General features: G+C 43.7%; 1 protein-coding gene across 14 annotated transcripts; it reads left to right on the forward strand.

The window, feature by feature from the left end:
* The first annotated feature begins 1,191 nt into the window (after positions 1-1,191).
* znf384.L (zinc finger protein 384 L homeolog) lies at positions 1,192-20,838 on the forward strand. Of its 14 annotated transcripts, none has more exons than XM_018224511.2 (12): positions 1,192-1,349; positions 6,776-6,831; positions 7,270-7,401; positions 8,139-8,212; positions 9,752-10,019; positions 11,131-11,437; positions 12,037-12,261; positions 15,366-15,548; positions 17,832-18,014; positions 18,251-18,329; positions 19,302-19,460; positions 19,623-20,833. In XM_018224511.2, the coding sequence occupies exons 4-12, from the start codon at positions 8,150-8,152 to the stop codon at positions 19,854-19,856; spliced, it is 1,701 nt and encodes a 566-aa protein (XP_018080000.1). In that variant the 5' UTR covers positions 1,192-1,349; positions 6,776-6,831; positions 7,270-7,401; positions 8,139-8,149; the 3' UTR covers positions 19,857-20,833. The 14 variants fall into 14 exon arrangements, with proteins under 14 accessions (XP_018080000.1, XP_018080003.1, XP_018080006.1 ...); XM_018224514.2 differs by having other exon boundaries at positions 9,779-10,019; XM_018224517.2 differs by having other exon boundaries at positions 9,782-10,019.
* Positions 20,839-21,306: the final 468 nt, after the last annotated feature.

A 21,306-nucleotide genomic window follows, 5' to 3' on the forward strand; every position in this document is an offset into this window, starting at 1 on the left:
CAAAGGATATTGCAGATAGGTGTACATCAAATCCCAGTTCAGCCGACGTTGCACAGTGAGGGGATCGGGATCAATCAGGTAGGGGTCAGGTAGTCCTTTGCTCACCTACTGCCCTAACAACTGAGTTCCCTGCTCTAAAGGCAAACAGGCCTTGTGGGAAGCTACTCCCTACTACAAATCCTCGTTGGAGCGACAGCTGCTCTTTCTGCTACACCTCTCTGTCTTTCTCTCCTAGAGAGAACTATAACAGTATCTTACTATTTTAGCTGGTCCTCGTTCACGGGGTTTACCTGGTCCCCGACTTAGCACTAAAGGTGTCAGGTCCCTTTAGGGTAAAGGCTTTACTGGGGCCTATGGTGATCCCAGGCTCAATGGAGATTCACCTAGCAGCAGCACCAGGAGCCAAAGAGGAAGAGGACACTCCCTGCACACACTATATAGCAGTGAGGCAGGGGAGTGTCATTACACTCTTTGTCCAATAGGTGTGGGTGTTACACTTTACCAGTTACAAGGGCTTGGCCCAATAACAAGGGAAAAGAGAACTACATACAAACGGTAGGGGATTAACTCTATAGGGATAGAATATCCTATAGGTCCCTACACTATTTTTTGTGTCTCAAAATGGTTACAAAGTATCTTATTTGCACCTGTTAGGTGTTCTGGGCTCTCTGCTAAAAGCCAATTAAGTAAGAAACTTTGTTTCTTTATCTGGCTGTTCAGTGCAGAGAAAATCTGGACTTTCCAGTACAAATGAGGGACGGCAGGTTGAGCTGTCAAAAGAGGGACTGTCCCTCTGAAAAAGGACAGTTGGGAGGTATGTGTAAGGATTGGATATTCTAGAGCCAGGTTTTCAATATTAATGTCCCTTTAGTTTTGTCAATAAAGATACTTTGCTGCAAAAAATGGCGGACTAAAAAAAACCCGCCTCATCAAACAGCAGGGGGGCGGGCGAGAATATGAACTCGCTTTGCCTATGGAGACGTCACCGCGCGGGTGGAGGACGTAACCGCCATGTTTGGTATGGGCAACAAATACAAAGACGGTCTTGTAATCGACGTTTAAATCGATGCTGCTCAGAATAGCAAAATACTTTGCTACTCAGATCGATCTGCTCTTCCATTCGAAGGATTAGCTGTACCTTAGCGCCGGGCTAGGGGGGTGAGTTTGCCCACACGCTAGATGACAGCTTCCGGCCTAGGAAATGCTGAGCGCGTTCGCGCGGCAGGAAGTGGAAGGAACGTGGGTTTGGTGAACGCGCCTCCCCCCCTCTGTGGGGACCGGAAGCGGAAGCGGCGCGAGGAGTCTGGGGGAACCGGAGACTGAGGGAGAGCGAGGTGTTAACGTGCGAGGTATGTGGCGATTTCCCGAGCTTATATCTGTGTGGGGCGGCGCTGGGGGGCTGCGTGGGGACACGGGGGCATCGTTGTGCTTCTGGGGGACAGACAATGTGCAAGTTTATTTGGATCAGGAGCAGTTCCATTCACTCTGCCACTGCTTGTACCCAGGGAGGGAGTGTTCGTGTGTAACTCCCCTCACTATCCACCACTAAAGGGGAAGCTAACCTTTACTCCTCCACTAGATGCACCTAAACCCACAAATCTCTCTTCTGGCCTTTGTGGTGTTTTTTTTAATGGGTTTCAAATGGTTCTGCCTCTTTTTGCTCTGAAACTACAGTCTGGTTGTTGTTTGTATCTACTCAGGCTGATTGCTAAGCTAAGGAAACCCTAGCAACCAGAGAGTGCTTACAATTCCAACATTGAGATTCGCAGAACAGCAACAAAAACTGTAAATATCTCAAGTTATCTTATCTACCTCTGTCCCCATCATACTAAAAGTTCATTTACAGGTGAACTATCCCTTTAAAATGTTTAAATTCAGGTTTCCCGGTTAAGGTGTTGTGCGCCTTTAAATGAAGTTGTAGTATGATGTACGGACAATTTGCAATTGGTTTTCGTTTTTTATCTGTGGTTTTAGCTTTTTATTCAGCAGCTCTCCAGTTTGGTATTTCACCAGTCTGGTTGCTACAGTACAGATTCCCCTAGCAACCATGCATTGATTTGAACAAGAGACTGGAATATGAATAGGAGAGGCCTGAATAGAAAGAGGAGTAATAAGAAGGAGCAATAACAATACATTTGTAGCCTTACAGAGCATTTGTTTTTAGATGGGGTCAGTGACCCCCATTTAAAAACTGGAAAGAGTCAGAACAGTGGTCCCCAACCAGTGGGTAACATGTTACTCACCAACCCCTTGGATGTTGCTCACAGTGGCCTCAAAGCAGGAGCTTATTTTTGAATTCCAGGCTTGGAGGCAAGTTTTAGTTGTATAAAAACCAGTAGTACTGCCAAACAGAGTCTCCTGTAGGCTACCAGTCCACATAGGGGCTACCAATAGCCAATCACAGCCCTTATTTGGCACCCCCTAGAACTGTTTTCATGCTTGTGCTGCTCCCCAACTCATAATGTTTAATAAACATGCATTGCAGAAATGCTTGCAATTATTATTATTTTATAACACAAGTCACCTACAACAACTACAAAAACAAAACAATGATGGTTTATTGTGGGTTTGCTACACTGGTGCAAATGAGCCTAAGCCAGGTGCATGGGCATCAACCACATATTGGCCACTCAATGAGAATCATGGATTGTTAGAACACTATTGCCCACTTGCAGCCCCATGTCATTGCTGTGAATGGCAAATGTTGTGGCTAGTGCCAATGGGGAGTGGCTAGTATCACTTAGGAACACTCACTTTTGGTGATCTGCCTTACAGTGTCTGCTGTGAGCAAGGGGTTTGTAGGAGAAGCTCATCTTCAGTGATGCACTTGCAGTAGTTACCAATATAAGCATTTTTTACCAACATAAGCATTTTTTTTTTTTTTTGCAATAAGGATGAGTTGGATGGAAGATTTATTTAGTTATCTGTGTGCAGTAAGCAGGTGCTTGACCATTTCACTCAGAGGCTTCCAGCTGAAGGAACACTATACTGAAACATGGCAGGGTAACATAAACTGCCAGTCTGATTTATATACTATGCTAAATGTTTGAACCCGTAGTCCTGTCTTTATGCTGCCATGTATTGGTGCTCCTATTTACTTTGGAAAGTGAAAGCTAGTTTTTTTTTTTTTTTTTTTCAATATTGCAATATCACTTTTATTTTATTACATGCAAGGGGGTTTTGGCTGCTAAGGGCCCACAATGGTAACATTGCATTGTTTGTCATGGCCACACAAATGCTGATGAGATGTTTCCTTTACCATGTTAACGGTTCTTCTTAATCACTGTACTCAAATTTGGGTTTCAAACTGGACTATGGACTCTTCATGCTATGTTGTTAACATACACTTATAAAGATAGCTAGAATCTCAGCTGCCATAAAGCAGGACAGGACTGCTGCTTACAATGGGGATCAGATAGGATCTGTGCAGCCACTGGGACAGAATGTTCTGTTATACAGATAGCTAGAATCTCAGCTGCCATAAAGCAGGACAGGACTGCGGCTTACAATGGGGATCAGATGGGATCTGTGCAGCCACTGGGACAGAATGTTCTGTTATACAGATAGCTAGAATCTCAGCTGCCATAAAGCAGGACAGGACTGCTGCTTACAATGGGGATCAGATGGGATCTGTGCAGCCACTGGGACAGAATGCTCTGTTATACAGATAGCTAGAATCTCAGCTGCCATAAAGCAGGACAGGACTGCTGCTTACAATGGGGATCAGATAGGATCTGTGCAGTCACTGGGACAGAATGCTCTGTTATACAGATAGCTAGAATCTCAGCTGCCATAAAGCAGGACAGGACTGCTGCTTACAATGGGGATCAGATGGGATCTGTGCAGCCACTGGGACAGAATGCTCTGTTATACAGATAGCTAGAATCTCAGCTGCCATAAAGCAGGACAGGACTGCTGCTTACAATGGGGATCAGATAGGATCTGTGCAGTCACTGGGACAGAATGCTCTGTTATACAGATAGCTAGAATCTCAGCTGCCATAAAGCAGGACAGAACCAATGCCTTGAGGTGAGAAGAGTTAAACACACAAGGTGTACAAAATAACTGATAATAAACAGTACACATTAGTTTGAGGCACAAATTCAAATGTTATCCCTACTTCTGGTCTGACACATCATAAAGAACGTTACACAGAGACAATTCTAGTTTGCATTGATCTGAGTGAGATAACAATGTAACAGATGCAAATCAGCTTATTTATAGGGGACTTTGATACATTTTTAGTAAGTGTTTATAATAAATAGGGATGCACTGAATCCAGGATTCGGTTTCGGTATTCGGCCAGGATTCGGCCATTTTCAGTAGGATTCGGATTCCGCCGAATCCTTGTGCCTGGCGAACCGAATCCATAAAATCGTGTGACTTTTCGTCACAAAACAAGGAAGTAAAATTTTTTTTTAGCCGCATTCTTCATGCACGGCTCTATTTTTCCCTCACTGATTTGCATATGCTTTTTCGGGTTCGGGATTCGGCCGAATCTTTCATGAAGGATTCGGGGGTTCGGCTGAAGCCAAAAAAAGTGGATTAGGTGCATCCCTAATTATAAAATCTCCCGGCAATGGCAGCTCTGTCCTGTTGTTAGGTAGTTTACTTTAAAGGGAAAACATTTTTTTTTTCAAAATGAATCAGTTAATAGTGCTGCTCCAGCAGAATTCTGCACTGAAATCCATTTCTCAAAAGAGCAAACAGATTTTTTTTATATTCAGTTTTGAAATCTGACATGGGGCTAGACATATTGTCAATTTCCCAGCTGCCCCAAGTCATGTGACTTGTGCTCTGATAAACTTCAATCACTCTTTACTGCTGTACTGCAAGTTGGAGTGATATCACCCCCTCCCTTTCCCTCCAGCAGCCAAACAACAGAACAATGGGAAGGTAACCAGATAGCAGCTCCCTAACACAAGATAACAGCTGCCTGGTAGATCTAAGAACAGCACTCAATAGTAAAAACCCAGGTCTCACTGAGACACATTCAGTTACATTGAGAAGGAAAAACAGCAGCCTGCCAGAAAGCATTTCTCTCCTAAAGTGCAGGCACAAGTCACATGACCAGGGGCAGCTGGGAAATTGACAAAATGTCTAGCCCCATGTCAGATTTCAAAATTGAATATAAAAAAATCAGTTTGCTCTTTTGAGAAATGGATTTCAGTGCAGAATTCTGCTGGAGTAGCACTATTAACTGATTCATTTTGAAAAAAACATGTTTTCTGATGACAGGATCCCTTTAACTTGATTTCCCTATAAGGGTCAGGCCACACTAGCAGATTCGGGGAGATTAGTCACCCCTCTTCTTCGGGCAACAATCTCCCCAAACTGCCTTCCCCCTGCCCTCCGCCGGCTATTCACACGCGTCACTTCGTTTTCCGAAATCGCCCAAAGTTTCCTCGTGAGGATTCGGCTTGTGTGGTCTGACCCTAAATATGCAGTAAAACATAACAAAATATATTATTCTGCAAGGAGACCCTCAGATCTTTTTATTTCTCAGTGGGTTCAGACAGAGTTGAATTGATAGTGTAACCTCACCCAGTAGAAAATGCTTTCCAGCTATCAATGGACGTGATATTTGCTTGTTATTGTGCTTTTATATCGTTGCCAGGTTTAATTTTCAAAACCAGCCCAAATCAGCTGCAAGACCAGCCCAAAACTAGCCAAGAGGCACTTCAAAAGTAGCCCCAAAATAAACAAGAAACGTGTTAGGCTTTTATTTTTTATACATGATGTAAAATAAAGACTTTTTGTACACGAAACGCGTCAGGCTTTTATACATGGCTGAAAATAGACTTTTATACATGAATCGCGTCAGGCTTTTAACTTTTATACATGACGTAAAATAACGACTTTTTTGTACTGTTCAAAATCTGGGCTCCTGGATTCTACTGACTGATTGATTTTGGTGTTCTGGAGTGGTTCAAGTTTCGTGTGTAGCCCCAAAATAGCACAATATGTGCAGTGAAAAATAAGTCTATAAAAATTAATGAATACATGTATGAAAATACTCCTTTTACAATTTTTCACTGTTTCACATATTTTTCCATGAAGCAAAATGGGACAGATTCACCGTCACCAGGGGCAAGAGGTATAGGGGCTCCATAACATTTCAATATATATTGGTAAAACAGGTCAACCTCTAGACATTTTGGTGGCCAGCAGTTTTTTTCCCCAAAATTGTCTGAAATTGAGAAAAGTCACTGGAGAATGCTTAAGAGGGACGGAAGACTGGGGTACAGAGCCCAAAATCTGGTAACTCACAAATTCTACCCAAGTCAGTCCCGTTGCATGCTGGGTATTGTAGTCTTACATTAAACTTGGCAGTCAGCAAATTGTTAAATAAAAACCACATTACCCAGCATGCATTGGGAGACGCCATCAGGGCAAGAAGAAACATTGGCTGGTTTCCAAAGTACAAACCAGCCACAGGCCCAAAAAGTGGCCCTAATCTGTACCGTGGCTAATTTGTACTTTCAAAACCCCTCCTGGGCTTTAAATTATGAGCCCAATTTGGTTGGAAAAGTGCAACCCTGGAGCAGGGTTCCTTCTCTGTTGGGGGCCCTACTAATTTGCAGTTGCCAAATGTCATATTCCCAAAGTTTAGTGCTGCCATGAAATTAAACCTAGAACAAGGCTGTCTGTTTCTGTTCCCAAAATCCTGTAGAACCTCGTATCCAATGACCATGTCAGTACGTGTGTGGCCGGCTTATTATGAGTTATTGGGAGATCAGCAAGTTTATTCATTATGTGCCGTTTTATCTTTCAGATGACGTTATCCATCTAACACTGTGTGACAAGAATATTCCTTCAGTAGTGGAAATGGTAAGTAAATGCTTTCCTTTGCTGTTTTGATAATTTATGACGATCCCTAAGCTTAGTCTCCCAACTGAAGCTCACTGAGCATGTGCATGGTCTTGGTCTTGCAAAGATGTATAACATAGTTACATGTGTAACTTTGAAAGCATAAATAATTTTAAAGAGGCTTCTAGTGCAGTAAGTTCGTGTTTATGTTAAGTATACAAAATACAACATTTCTTGCCTTATTCTGTTTTAGACTTCAGTTTCCCTTTAATGGTAACCTGTAGTAAAATAAGCTGGTGCTTTCGGGATTAACTCTCGTTATCGTGTGAAATGATTATCTCTGTGATTCCGAGAGGTTTAGGTTACAGACCTCGCAAGCACCCCGGTTCCTAAATAAGTATATGCTTGTATAGCAGTACGGACAGGGTCATTAAAACAGAGAACTTTCCCAATGTACAGGTGCTGTAAGAATGCCGATTTGATGGTCTCCTTCCCTGCATGAGAAGGTTTGCAGTTTGAATCCTCCTCCATGAACTGACAACTAAGCAGCCATCCTGTGAATGCAGCGTTGACCTCCCTAGTGAGTAACTGGTGAGAGAAACACACAGAGTGGCTGCTCCTTTGCACGCCCCATTGTAACCTCTCTTAAAGGGGAAATGTAGCGACAATTAAAATTTAATATAAACTTCCTCATACTGAAGTAAGAAACTTTCTAAATACAATCAATTAAAAATTCTGCATTGTTTCTGAAATAATCAAGTTTCAAGCTCTCTGTTTCTCTTCATTCTCTCTTCATGCAGCAGTTGGGCGTCAGATATTAATTGACAGTTAGATCCAATATATCTTATAGAGGGGGCTCCCTTTCCTAGCAGATGTATTAGAGCTCACTCGAATAACTGATTCCAGTAAAAACAAAATCTAACAAAATAACTGCCTTTTGCACAAATCCTGCATGTAGAGAGACATGATGCCTGGTGAGTTTAATAGGGTGAGCTCTAATACATCTTCTAGGCAAAAGGAGCCCCCCTATAAGATATATTGGATCTAACTGTCAATGAATATCTGACACCCAACTGCTGCATGAAGAGAGAATGAAGAGAAACAGATGCTGAGAGAGGAATAGTGAAGATAAACTTGATTATTTCAAAAACAATACAGAATATTTAATTGATTGTATTTAGAAAGTTTCTTATTTCAGTATGAGGAAGCTTATATAAAATTTTCGTGATAGTTCCCCTTTGAGTTGGCTGCACTCGCACCTACTCCCCCTTCCTATTCTGCACTTACTCACAATTCCACTGCCCTGACCGTTGAATTTCTCTCCCCAGAGTAAGGCAACATGGAGGAGTCTCACTTTAACTCCTCGTATTTCTGGCCGGCAGTGCCTACAGTTTCTGGACAGGTAAGTCTTTGCTTCTCTCCTTGGCAAAAACTTCAATCTTTCCTGCACTTGAAGAGAGGTGGCTTGTCATAGAGAAATAATTATGGCCACCCACCTTATAATATCTAGATCCCACTTCTGCTATTTGTGTGTGTTTATATAGTTTTGCATTTTCTCTTATAATAGGCGAGTGATAGTTCTGAACAAAGCAAAGTAATATTCATTAGAAAATGATATATTCATTAGAAATATGAGTTTATTATCAGAGGTGTCAAACTTTCAGGCCTTCAGTTGTAACGTGAACTATTAATAACCAGCATCTTCTGACTTAGTTTCGTTGTTGAAATATCTTATAAGACAAAAGCTGGAAACCTGCATATTGTACATTAGCTCAGCTGTAACACATACACCTTATATGATGCCACCACTGTAATGTTATCACTCATGTATTATAAGGGATAATGTGCCCCCTACTGTAAATGATAAGGATATTAGTATTAGAAGTTGCTGAGGGGTTGTTCTGTGACCATATAAAGGCACAAGGCTGCAGGCTGAGTTATACAGGGAACTCTGAGTATCACTCATGTATTATAAGGGATAATGTACCCCCTACTGTAAATGATAAGGATATTAGAAGTCACTGAGGGGTTGTTCTGTGACCATATAAAGGCACAAGGCTGCAGGCTGAGTTATACAGGGAACTCTGAGTATCACTCATGTATTATAAGGGATAATGTACCCCCTACTGTAAATGATAAGGATATTAGAAGTCACTGAGGGGTTGTTCTGTGACCATATAAAGACACAAGGCTGCAGGCTGAGTTATACAGGGAAATCTGAGTACCACTCATGTATTATAAGGGATAATGTACCCCCTACTGTAAATGATAAGGATATTAGAAGTTACTGAAGGGTTCTTTGACCATATAAAGGCACAAGGCTGCAGGCTGAGTTATATAATGTATATAATTAACGGGTTGATAATAGATATAATAAAATTCTCAGGTCTCTAAACTTGAAACTCGCCAAATGCAGGAAGGAGTCCAGGTGCACCGCCCTGACCCTTCAGCTGAGGAAGTGGATAACCGTACTGTAGTGGAACAGGCACAACCAATCTTCCAGACTGGCTTGTAAAATTATAAGTAGTTTATTACATTCATTAGGATACAGCCTTACGCATTTCAAATCTTACAATCATAGGCTGAATAATCCAATATCCCACTGCATATTTAAAGGGAGAGAGAACCAACTGGCATTATACATACTTAGGCCTATCACATTAAGTAACAAGAATTACCACTAGTGGTGGTCTTTGGTTTGGCCTCACCAAAGTAAACCCACCCCTAAAAGAAGGATTAAACGCCATCTTGGTACTTTCAATATAGAGGGCAATTCAAAGCAACAAGAAATTTCTCTATAGTTTTTCTCTATTAGTTGGGTGATCTACGCCCTCTTCTCTTTCGTTGCTTCTGCATAAAGTTTCTCCCTGGTTATTTCAACCAGTGTGTTAATAATATTAATATTTCTCAGCATAGCGGTGGCATTATTTCCCCTTATTAGACAATACCCTACTCGTATCCCTCACAGCAGATTGACAACTCCATGTTCCTGAACAAAGTCAAGGAGCAGCTGATCCAGGAGAAAGGATGCAACCTGAGCTCACACTACCCAACTCTCCTCACTGTTCCCACCTCCATGTCTCTGCCTGCGGGGATCAGTTTGGACGCCAACAACAAGGTGGAGCTTCATGGAATCCAGCAGAGCCAATCATCTGTCACGCAGAACATCACTGTGCTACCTGTGCCCACCACCGGGCTTATGACAGCCAGTAAGTGAAGAAAAATAATTGTGGCTTCCCAGCCGTTGCTTTGGGTGTCCTGGAAAAAGACTTTCAATTCTTATTGGTTAAATATGATCCAGTCTTCCTAGTTGTCCACGCTTGCTCACCATCTTATTAGGCCGTCTTTTGAGTGACACTCTGCATGCTCTGTGTACTTTGGACTGTTTATATGTTATCCAATAGTTAAAGAAACATTCACTCTGTGTATTGGTACCTAAGCCCAAGTATCTGCTAGTAGCCCGGTGCATGTGCTGTGAATCAGAAGTAAAAACATGGGGGGGAGAGGGCATCTAGTGAGGCACAGATCTTCCTGGTTGTGTTTGCCTTGAGCAGCTGCATGATCCCTAAATCATGATACATAGACCTTCTGTCCTACTTTTTATGTTAAAGGGATACTGACATGGGAAAACATATAAAGGCATCAGTTAAATAGTAATAATTCTGCACTGAAATCCTTTTCTCAAAAGAGCAAACAGATTTTTTTTATATTTCATTTTGAAATCATATTGGCAGTTTCCCAGGAGCCCCCAGTCATGTGACTTGAGCTCTGATAAACTTCAGTCACACTTTACTGCTGTACTGCAAATTAGAATATCACCCCTCCTCCCCTCCTAGCAGCCTAACAACAGAACAATGGGAAGGTAACCAGAGGGTAGCTCCCTAACACAAGATAACATCTGCCTGGTAGATCTAAGAACAGCACTCAATAGTAAAATCCAGGTCCCACTGAGACACATTCAGTTACATTGAGTAGGAGAAACGACAGCCTGCCAGAAAGCAGTTCCATCCTAAAGTGTTGGCTCTTTCTGAAAGCACATGACCAGGCAAAGTGACCTGAGATGCACCACACACCAATATTATAACAATTGCTGGTTCAGGAATGACATTTTATATTGTAGAGTGAATTATTTGTAACCTGTGTAATTTTTAAATAAAAACTACTTCATAAAAATTAGGACAGAATCCCTTTAAGCTTTAATTACTTTAATTTAGTCATATTGCAGTATATCATTTCATAACTTCTGTTAATTTATTCTGATGCTGTTGCATCTGTGACATCTGAGTATCTTTTCACATTGCTTTCAATCTCACGTCACAGCGGGCCTGGTGATTACGTCTCCTTCTGGATCCTTGGTGACCACCCCATCATCTTCAGGCCAGACATTTCCAATCACTGCCCCATCCACAATGATCGTCTCCGCGCTGCCTGGTTCCCAAACTCTGCAGGTGGTGTCAGATCTCACAAAGGCCAAAATCTGTGAAGTGGGTACTACAGGGACCCACAAATCAGGCCGGGGCCGGAAGAAGAAGCGGCTCCCAGAACCCACTTTGCCTGACCTTAATGACCCCTATGACCTTTCCAACGAGGATGAGGATGAGCATCAAAAAGATGGGAAGACCTATCGGTGAGGGCTTGAGCAACTTTGTTTAACCTAGAATCGTTTTTGCATATTTTTCTTCATTAAAGTGGACCTGTCACCCAGACATAAAAATCTGTATAATAAATGTCCTTTTCAAATTAAATATGAAACCCAAATAATTTATTTTATTAAAGCATTCATAGCTGTTCTAAATTCATTTAAATATTGCTCCTCTATAGAGGCGGGGCAGGCAATTACTTTCACTTTCCATTCAGCACTTCCTACATGTCACTGCTCTCCCCACATTCCCCCGTTCTTTTCACCATTTAATTGTGTAACCAGGGCATGGGGATAGACATCAGGTCCCCCATTCTGGGACACAAGCAAGATTTTTAGATGATTCAAGGTGTCCACAAAATGGCTCCTGCCTGCTTGCTATAATTATTAATTCTCAGGGGGAAGGAAACAAGATTCAAATAATTTTTACAGAGTAATTAAAGTTCATTTTGCTTGTCTTAACATAATAAAATAGGATTTGGAATTATTTATTTGGGTGACGAATCCCCTTTAAGTCAGAATGTTGTAGTAGGACTTCCTCAAGCTCAATGTTACCTTGGTAGTTTATGCGCTTGTTTGTCTTTCAGGTGCCGCATGTGTTCCATCACCTTCTTCTCCAAGTCAGAGATGCAGATTCATTCAAAGTCTCACACGGAAACAAAACCACACAAGTGCCCGCACTGCTCCAAATCATTTGCTAATAGCTCCTACCTAGCCCAGCATGTGCGTATTCACTCTGGAGCTAAGCCCTACAGCTGCACCTACTGTCAGAAAGCTTTCCGCCAGCTCTCTCACCTCCAGCAGCATACACGGTAAGGCAGGTTGTGGGATTATGTGTTAGTGCTACAATACTTTTTTAATAAGGGAGATTCTAGTGTCTGCCTGTACCAAACTGAAGGGGTGGCATTCACCTGCCAAGCCCAGAAATTTTGGCACAGTTATAGACTGAAGGGATTTGGATTGAGGTTGAAGTCTTAATAGCATGTGAGCCTTAAATAAATCACAGGGTGAGACTGTTTGAAGGAAAAGCTATGATGTTTGGAGATGGGGGGAAAATGAATATGGGAATCCAGGGAGGATTAAGCGTGTTGCACGTGGACACAGGACATGGCACATGTACCAGCACAAGGCAACCACAGCCCTTTAGCAGTAGAGATCTGTGTCTCCAAAGATGCCCCAGTAGCTCCCCATCTTCTTTTCTGCTGATTCACTGCACATTCTCTGTGCTGCTGTCACTTACTGAGCTTAGGGACCCACTCACAATATACATTACACATAGAATAGAAATGTCACAATATAAGGCTGATTAGTAATTAATACAGATAATTACTACATGGCAGCACAGAAACCAGTGCAATTAGCATCAGAATTGAATAATCAGCAAACCTGTAGCATCAGCTTATATTACAGCCAGGGAAGCTCATTTTCTGCTGGATAATTAGTGACGAGCCCTAAGCTTAGCTTCTCAACAGCCAATCAGAGCCCACTGAGCATGTGAGTGTCACAGACACTTTCCAAGATGGTGACCCCCTGTGACAAGTTTGAAGTCCTGGATCATTGCTGCTATTGACAAGCTGAAACCTTAGGCTGCTGCAATAAGTTCAGTATATAAAATATGGTATTTTTAGCCATATTCATTTTTAGGGTTTAGTTCTCCTTTAATAGTGCCGATGGTTCTGTGTGCAGGTAATCTTGCATCATCACTTCCTTAATTGATAGTGTGGGTTTGTCTGACAGATTATTATGTCCTTGAATGTTTAGCCCAATGGTACATTGTGTGGAACAAAGTAAATTAGACTGAGTGCTAGATGTCTTGTGACTCTCTGGTGGGGTAATTGTACAACACCACCATGATTGTGGCTGCATGCGAGGAGACTTCTGTGAGTTACACGTGTACAGATGGATGTTGTGTAGTGGTGAATGTGGTCAGAAGGGTGACTGTGTTTGCAGAAGGTAAGTACACAGAATAAAGACAGGATGGATCATGACTGCAGTTATGTTATTAGTCGTGCTGCATTTAAATATGTCAGGGCTAATGAATTGCTTCATACATAAGAAGACTTCCTTTGTCTGCATAATCATTTTCCAGTCAGTTGGTATCAACATTCAAATCTCATATGAGGACTGCATCAAATAGCCGATGTGGTCCTCGATCGCCTGAAAAAGTAAACCTCCCTGATCGAATATTTGCTTGAGGTTTACTTTTTCAGGCAATCGAGGACCACATCGCCTATTTGATGCAGTCCTCATCCCGTCGGTGCCCATTCCTTGTAATCCGATCGTTCAACCCTAGAGCCGAACGTTTGGATTAACCCGATATTGCGCTGATGTTGGCCAGATAAAATAAAGAAAGCAAATATCTGATTGGTTGATATGGGTTACTGAATATGGCAATTCCACTCCATGTGTATAAAACCACCAACAGCATGGAATTTAGATGAAGGAATGAGCGCGTAGAGACGAGGAAGGAATGAGCGCGTAGAGACGAAGAAGGAAATGAGCGTGTGGAGACGAGGAAGGAAATGAGCGCGTGGAGACGAGGAAGGAAATGAGCGCGTGGAGACGAGGAAGGAATGAGCGCTTGGAGACGAAGAAGGAATGAGCGCGTGGAGACGAGGAAGGAATGAGCGCGTGGAGACGAGGAAGGAATGAGCGCGTAGAGACGAGGAAGGAAATGAGCGCGTGGAGACGAGGAAGGAATGAGCGCTTGGAGACGAAGAAGGAATGAGCGCGTGGAGACGAGGAAGGAATGAGCGCGTGGAGACGAGGAAGGAATGAGCGCGTGGAGACGAGGAAGGAATGAGCGCGTGGAGACGAGGAAGGAATGAGCGCGTGGAGACGAGGAAGGAATGAGCGCGTGGAGACGAGGAAGGAATGAGCGCGTGGAGACGAGGAAGGAATGAGCGCGTGGAGACGAGGAAGGAATGAGCGCGTGGAGACGAGGAAGGAATGAGCGCGTGGAGACGAGGAAGGAATGAGCGCGTGGAGACGAGGAAGGAATGAGCGCGTGGAGACGAGGAAGGAATGAGCGCGTGGAGACGAGGAAGGAATGAGCGCGTGGAGACGAGGAAGGAATGAGCGCGTGGAGACGAGGAAGGAATGAGCGCGTGGAGACGAGGAAGGAATGAGCACGTGGAGATGAGGAGAGACAAATGTGTGTTAAATGTGCTAGTGAAGGTGAAAGAGAATGAAGTAATACAAGTATGGAGACTGTAGCAGTGGAAAGGAGTAAGGGTTGTAGATGACTGTTCCATTGGACATAAGGGGTGACTTGGTGAAGACTGTACCATTGGGAATGGATGTACATACTGTATGGGTGTGTGTCCACTGTAGCGATTGTAAGCTGCTACTGAGTGTGTGCTGGCTGTGTCATCAGTGAATAGATGTGATGGGTTATTGAGTGTTATCACCAGGACATTGTGTCTGTCATGGATAAAGAGGATTAGTTTCCATTCAGACTCTGTGCCTTTAATATAAACTTTGCTGTGTCCCCAACTTTTCAATTTCCAGTGGTTCTGGTATAGAGTTCCCACTGGTACAAAAGCAGGAAAGTTCAGTTCCTCAACCCTGCTATGGTGATACATACCATTCCCCACTTGCACAAGTAACAGCAGGTCACAGGTCTGTTTATGGCACACGTGCTTAGCAACCTACATTCTACCCGTGCCATGTCCCTTCCCAATACACTATCACACTTTTTGCCCAGACATGTTGATTTGCACAATTCCATTCACACGCAGCAAGTTTAGTGACCAGTGCAGGCGCCTCATTGCTCTCCAACGCTCTAATCAGGCACTACATTCATCCACTCGAGGCAGCTCCCCTGTCATCTAGATCATTGTCCCATGTAGTGTCCAAACTCCATTTAAAGCCGCCTGATAAAGCCAAAGACCTACCTACTGTATCATTCCGGCAGGATCCACCTGAAGGTTCATGGTGCTGTATCCAAGCCCCACAAGTGCCCGCACTGCTCCAAAACCTTCTCCAACAGCTCCTACCTGTACCAGCACGTGCGCATCCATTCGGGGGCAAAGCCCTACTACTGCAACTTCTGTCAGAAGTCCTTCCGCCAGCTCTCTCACCTCCAGCAACATACACGGTAAGGGGCAGGAGAAGAGAGCTGGTCATCGGGCAATACCCGTTCCTTCAGTGAAAGTATAAGCTGCTCCTGCAATAGAGAATTTTGTAACTTTCCCTTATATGTGACTATTATCTTATAAATGAACCATCTGTATTCTCTTAACAAAAAGCTATGTCTGAAGGGAGAAAATATTCTTTAAGCTCTTTCTTTATTTCCTGAATAAATCCTCTTGCATAGGAGCAACCCATTTACTTTGGCTCGCATATAAAAGGTGGAATGTGGGAACGAATGATGATCATTCCCTGCCTAATTAACATCATAAATCCAGTATGACGGAGCACTTTATATCTGTAATATGTGAGCTTTAGGCTTGGTGTTCATTGCCAAGATCATGTGACTAGTTTAGGAGCCACAATATCACAAACTACTTACTTTGACAGTTCAAGCCCCTGCATTACATACAAATACCTGCCCTGCCTTTTGATCAGCTCAGCATATGCTTATGCACCCTTAATGTACAGCATGCTCTATCTTTTACGTGATTCATCAAGGGGTCTTTTCAGTAAGCTGCAGACCCCCAGCCCATATGGACTCCCTTTTCTTTCAAGCACAGGCTCATCTCTCTGGGGCCAGACATCATGCTGTTGGCCTTTGGGAGATACAAAGCTATGATCGGATTACCAGTATACACTGTCCCTCTAGCCCAGGGGTCCCCAACCTTTTTCACCCGTGAGCAACATTTCGATGTAAAAAGAGTTGGGGAGCAACACTAGCTGCCAAATAAGGGCTGTGATTGGCTATTGGTAGCCCCTATGTGGTCTGGCAGCCTACAGGAGGCTCCATTTGGCAGTATATCCGTTTTTTATACAACCAAAACTTGCCTCCAAAATAAATTCAAAATAAGCACCTGCTTTGAGGCCACTGAGAGCAACATCCTAGGTGTTGGGGAGCAACATGTTGCTCACGATCTACTGGTTGGGTATCACTGCTCTAACCTATCAAAGCCTTTTATTTCCTATAGTATACTGGAAAACACACTTTGGGGGATGGAGTTTAGCCTGGTACATGATTTTTGTTTAATTGATTCCAATATTTTCTGTTCAATAACCTGGCATACACAATACAGTTATTTAAGAAGTAAATGCACACATCAACAGTTCAATTCCATCTTCACAGCAGCTGCCCCAAATAGTAGAATGCAGACACCTAGACCCCAGTACAACACCCATCACCCAATCAGGCCTAGTGCATGACATTTGCAAACACCGCACAACAGCGCATCCATTGCATAATGAGCGTGTACACTAAATGATTGAAGAGAGGGAACACTAAATGTTTGGAGAGGGAACACTCCAGAACATGAGCACACAGGGGTCGGAGATAAGAGCAGTGTCAAGGGTCCATTCTGCCCGTGTTTTATATTAAAGGCTAAAGCTGGCCATAGATGCAAAGATCCGATCGTTCGAATCCTCGAATGATCGGACTTCCCCATCTCCGACCTGCCACTAACCATTCCGATCAAATAAAGTAGAAAAGAACAGATCAGCCGATGTTCAACAATCGTACGAAAGTTATGTCCGACCAAAGCTGGTGACAGTCTCCCTCTGAAAATCGTACGATCAGCAATACACGCAGAGATATTATCGGCAGCCAACAGAAATCTTTTAACCTGTCTGATCGACCAAACGACCGATCCCAAAAATGTCGGGACTCTCCACACACAATCTGAAAATCGTACGAATCAAGGATTTGTCCGATCGGATCTTTGCGTCTATGGCCAGCATAAGCCCAATCCTAAATTGCAAGGGCTTCACAGGCATTAACCTACAGGCAGTGATGTGTGGTTGGTAATTATTTGGGTGAATATGAGCAGGTAGTAGCAGTGATTTGTTTCCTGTGTGGATAGGGCTGTGGAATGCGCATGATTGGTGCAGCGTCAGGGCTTGGTCACACGCATAACCAATAGGAGTGAGTTTCCATTCAGACACTGTGCCACAAGATACAATGTTATAGTGTGCCAATTCTTTATTCAGTCCCCACCACATTAACACATGTCATATTCCCACTAAATACACAAGTAATCGTATCCCAGGGGTGCATTACCTTAATCCTGAGCCAGCTGTTTCCGTGTCACATAGCTTCCCATTCTCCAGCCAGCCAGGCTTCTCACCAACGTAGTAACCACCGTCCTATACACCACGTTCTCTTCTCTTTTTTTACGTACAATTGTCTCCTATCCTCTTCATCATTGCCCCATTGCCTGATAAACCCAAAGACCTACCCACTGTGTCGTTCTGGCAGGATCCACACGAAGGTGCATAGTATTGTATCCAAGCCATACAAGTGCCCGCACTGCTCCAAAACCTTCGCCAACAGCTCCTACCTGCACCAGCACTTGCGCATCCATTCGGGGGCAAAGCCCTACAACTGCAACTTCTGTCAGAAGGCCTTCCGCCAGCTCTCTCACCTCCAGCAACATACTAGGTAAGGGGGCAGGAGGAGAGAGCTGGGGGAGCCCCGACACCAAGCATGTACCCTCCCCCCCTGCCAGCTGCATGCACACGTGTCTGAATGGAAACAGGGTTAGGGGAGGGGTATCATCCTGTCTGTCCATTTCACCCCCATTAATCCCTCCCCTACCTCCCTTACTAGCAAACACTTCACATGGATTTCTACTGTTCTCACCTCTTTCTTTCCTTCCTTCCTTCTTTCTTTTTTAGGATTCACACCGGAGACAGACCATACAAATGTGTTCATCCTGGCTGTGACAAAGCTTTCACCCAGCTTTCCAACCTGCAGGTATGTTCCTTTTGTCACCTAGATATCTATCTTGTCTGAGTCTTCCAACTCTTTCCTTCTGGGAACCTATCCCCGTCTTCCAACTCCTCTTCCTGGAAACCTGTCTCTCCAATCCTAACTCCTCTTTCTGGAAACCTTTCTCTAAAACCAACTCGTCTTCCTGGAAACCTCTCTCTCTCTAATCTCAACTCCTCTTCCTGGAAATCTGTCTCTCTCTAATCCCAACTCCTCTTCCTGGAAACCTCTCTCTCTCTAATCCAAACTCGTCTTCCTGGAAAACTCTCTCCAATCCCAAATCCTCTTCCTGGAAACCTCTCTCGCTCTCTCTCTCTCTCGCTCTCTCTCTCTCTCTCTCTCTCTCTCTCTTTAATCCCAACTCTTCCTGGAAACCTCTCTCCAATCCCAACTCTTCTTCCTGGAAACCTCTCTCTCTCCAGTCCCAACTCCTCTTCCTGGAAACCCCTCTCTCTCTCTCTCTCTAATCCCAACTCTTCCTGGAAACCTCTCTCCAATCCCAACTCTTCTTCCTGGAAACCCCTCTCTCTCCAGTCCCAACTCCTCTCCTCTTGTTGAAGCTCTGAAGCCAAATGAGCTAAATCTTATAAAATTAACAGGTTGCTCTAGGTTTTTATGGGGAGATTTTGGTGGACTAGAGATTTCCATGGACTGGTGTTGGAGGATAAGGGTTTTTTCTTTATAAGTATTATCTTCCTTGAATAAAGCAGTAGAAAGCATGCTTGGTCTATATAGTGGTTCTAATTACGTAAATATGTGGAGGAAGAACAGTGGAAAAGCCAAGCTACGATTGCAAAAAGTATGATGAGTAGGTATGAATAGCATGATGAGTAGCTTGTTTTTGGCATAGCAGTCCCAAATACATTTCCTAGCCGTCTGTTGTTCTCCTTTTTCCTTTCCTTTTTTTTTTTTTTTTTTAACCTCGCTAATGTGTGATTTCTCCATTCTGCTTGATAGTCTCACCGGAGGCAGCACAATAAAGACAAACCTTTCAAGTGCCACAATTGTCACAGAGCGTACACCGACGCGTCTGCCTTGGAGGTCCACCTGTCGACTCATACCGTCAAGCACGCGAAAGTCTACACCTGTTCCATCTGCAGCCGCGCATATACTTCTGTACGTATCTACTTTCATGAAGGAGTCTTCCCCTCTACATTCCCCCTTCTCTCTGTCTCAGCATTGTGTGTTATATCTTGTGACTATTCTGTCCAATGGCTCTTAATGTTCTTTATCAATCTCCATTACCACTTATTCACCCTTCACTCCTTTCTCTCTTAGGAGACTTATCTGATGAAGCATATGAGAAAACACAATGCTCCTGAACCCCAGCAGCCGCCTCCAACGCAAATTTTGACTTCACATGCACATTTCACCCCAGTCTCTCAGGCCCCTACTTCTGATGGGCCTCAGTGCTCCTTTGACATGAATCCCTTCAAGACTGACCATCACAAAGACTTGTGTCTGACTGTGGCCACCAGCACAATCCAAGTGGAACATCTTGCCAGCTCCTAGTTCTATTTAAGGGGACAAGTAGGCCCCTATGTTAAGAGGATAGGGGGACTATGATCTGACTCATTGTAGGAAGAAGAGAAAGAATGGGTTCTCAGCCAGCCTCAACTTTTGGGATGGGGTGGGGGTTAAAAAGGACAACAAACTCAGCCCAACATTATAGGGGGAGGGCGCTACTCTGAGGAAGCCTTAATTTGAGGAAAGATGGATGAAGCATTAAGCTTACCCCAGCTGTGATACGCATTGGGGAGCAGGTTGTTACTGTTCATGGGCAGAATGAAATAGGTGCCCTGTGTATCAATTGGTGGAAAATGAGCTTGTGGTGTTGCATTTAATGCCAACACAACATCACAGTGCAGTGGCTGTACACAAAAACCGTGGCCATCACCTCACTAAGCTAGAAGGTAGTAGCCAATCATTGCTTAGGATGCTCTGGTGAACATCTAGGATACCCAAACTTGGCAAGGCTGCACTTCCAGTGTAACCTCACTTGCTGCGAATTCTGGGCTTCCCGGGTGTAACCTAACACAAAGCTGCCATTGAATCCTTTCCTGGAGTGGAGATGGTTAATGCTTCAGTTGCCTCATGTTACAGACATGGAAACCCAGCCACACACAACATGGGCAGGTTCTCCCAGCCGGACTAAAGGAGAGCAGAAAGATTTGGGTTTCTTGGACTTACTATTTTATACCCTGAGAATTAAATGGGGACCGGGGTGGGGGGGGGACACTTTGTATTATGTATTATTATGTTATCCTTATTTGGTTCCTATTCTTCCTCCATTAACACCCTACCTGGAAGCACAGTGCTTGCAGAAGGGTTGGGACTGATGCTACAGATCTCTAGCAAGGGAGAAGTTCATGGATTTTCGCTCTGCATTAAAAGTTTATATTAGATAGTTCTGCTAATCTGCCAGGCAACGAGCGTGCAGCCTGTATCCTGGATATAATTATGTATAAATATATTCAGAACAAAGTGTATTGAACTGCTGTCGTCCACTTACTTCTATTGCTCATTTCCCATGTGAGAAGCCTGCTTCCTAATTGGTGCACATGTAAAGGGATGCCATTCATTGACACCTGCTTTGTATTCTGCCGTATCGACCCCCAAAACTTGTACTATTTGGTGGTTCTATTTATTAGGGATGATGCACCGAATCCAGGATTCGGCCTTTTTCAGCAGGATTCGGAAATCGGCCCCTGCGGGTCTTCTCAATAGCGAGTTTTACTCCTTTTTTTCTGATCAAGCCTACTTCTAATGATGTCACTTACAATTTACAATGACAGCACTTCCTGTTTGTTGATGGTCAGCGGGTCGCGCATCAGGTTGCGGATAAGGTAACTTGCGGGTCCAAGCGGGTAAGTATGCGGGTCGCGTTTGAGTTTAACAAATTGGTTCCGCGCAGGACTCTACCCAGAGCCACTATATTGGCCCGGGTGCAGGGACACTGAGC

This window comes from Xenopus laevis, chromosome 7L (genome assembly GCF_017654675.1).
Source record: "Xenopus laevis strain J_2021 chromosome 7L, Xenopus_laevis_v10.1, whole genome shotgun sequence".
In the NCBI taxonomy this organism is placed as follows: Eukaryota; Metazoa; Chordata; class Amphibia; order Anura; family Pipidae; genus Xenopus; species Xenopus laevis.

Excerpts from the sequence above, each read along its gene's own strand:
- znf384.L (XM_018224511.2), top strand. The coding sequence starts at position 8,150 with ATGGAGGAGTCTCACTTTAACTCCTCGTATTTCTGGCCGGCAGTGCCT. Across the intron at positions 8,213-9,751 it reads TGCCTACAGTTTCTGGACAG|ACAATACCCTACTCGTATCC; the intron begins GTAAGTCTTTGC and ends TCCCCTTATTAG. Across the intron at positions 18,330-19,301 it reads CCCAGCTTTCCAACCTGCAG|TCTCACCGGAGGCAGCACAA; the intron begins GTATGTTCCTTT and ends TCTGCTTGATAG.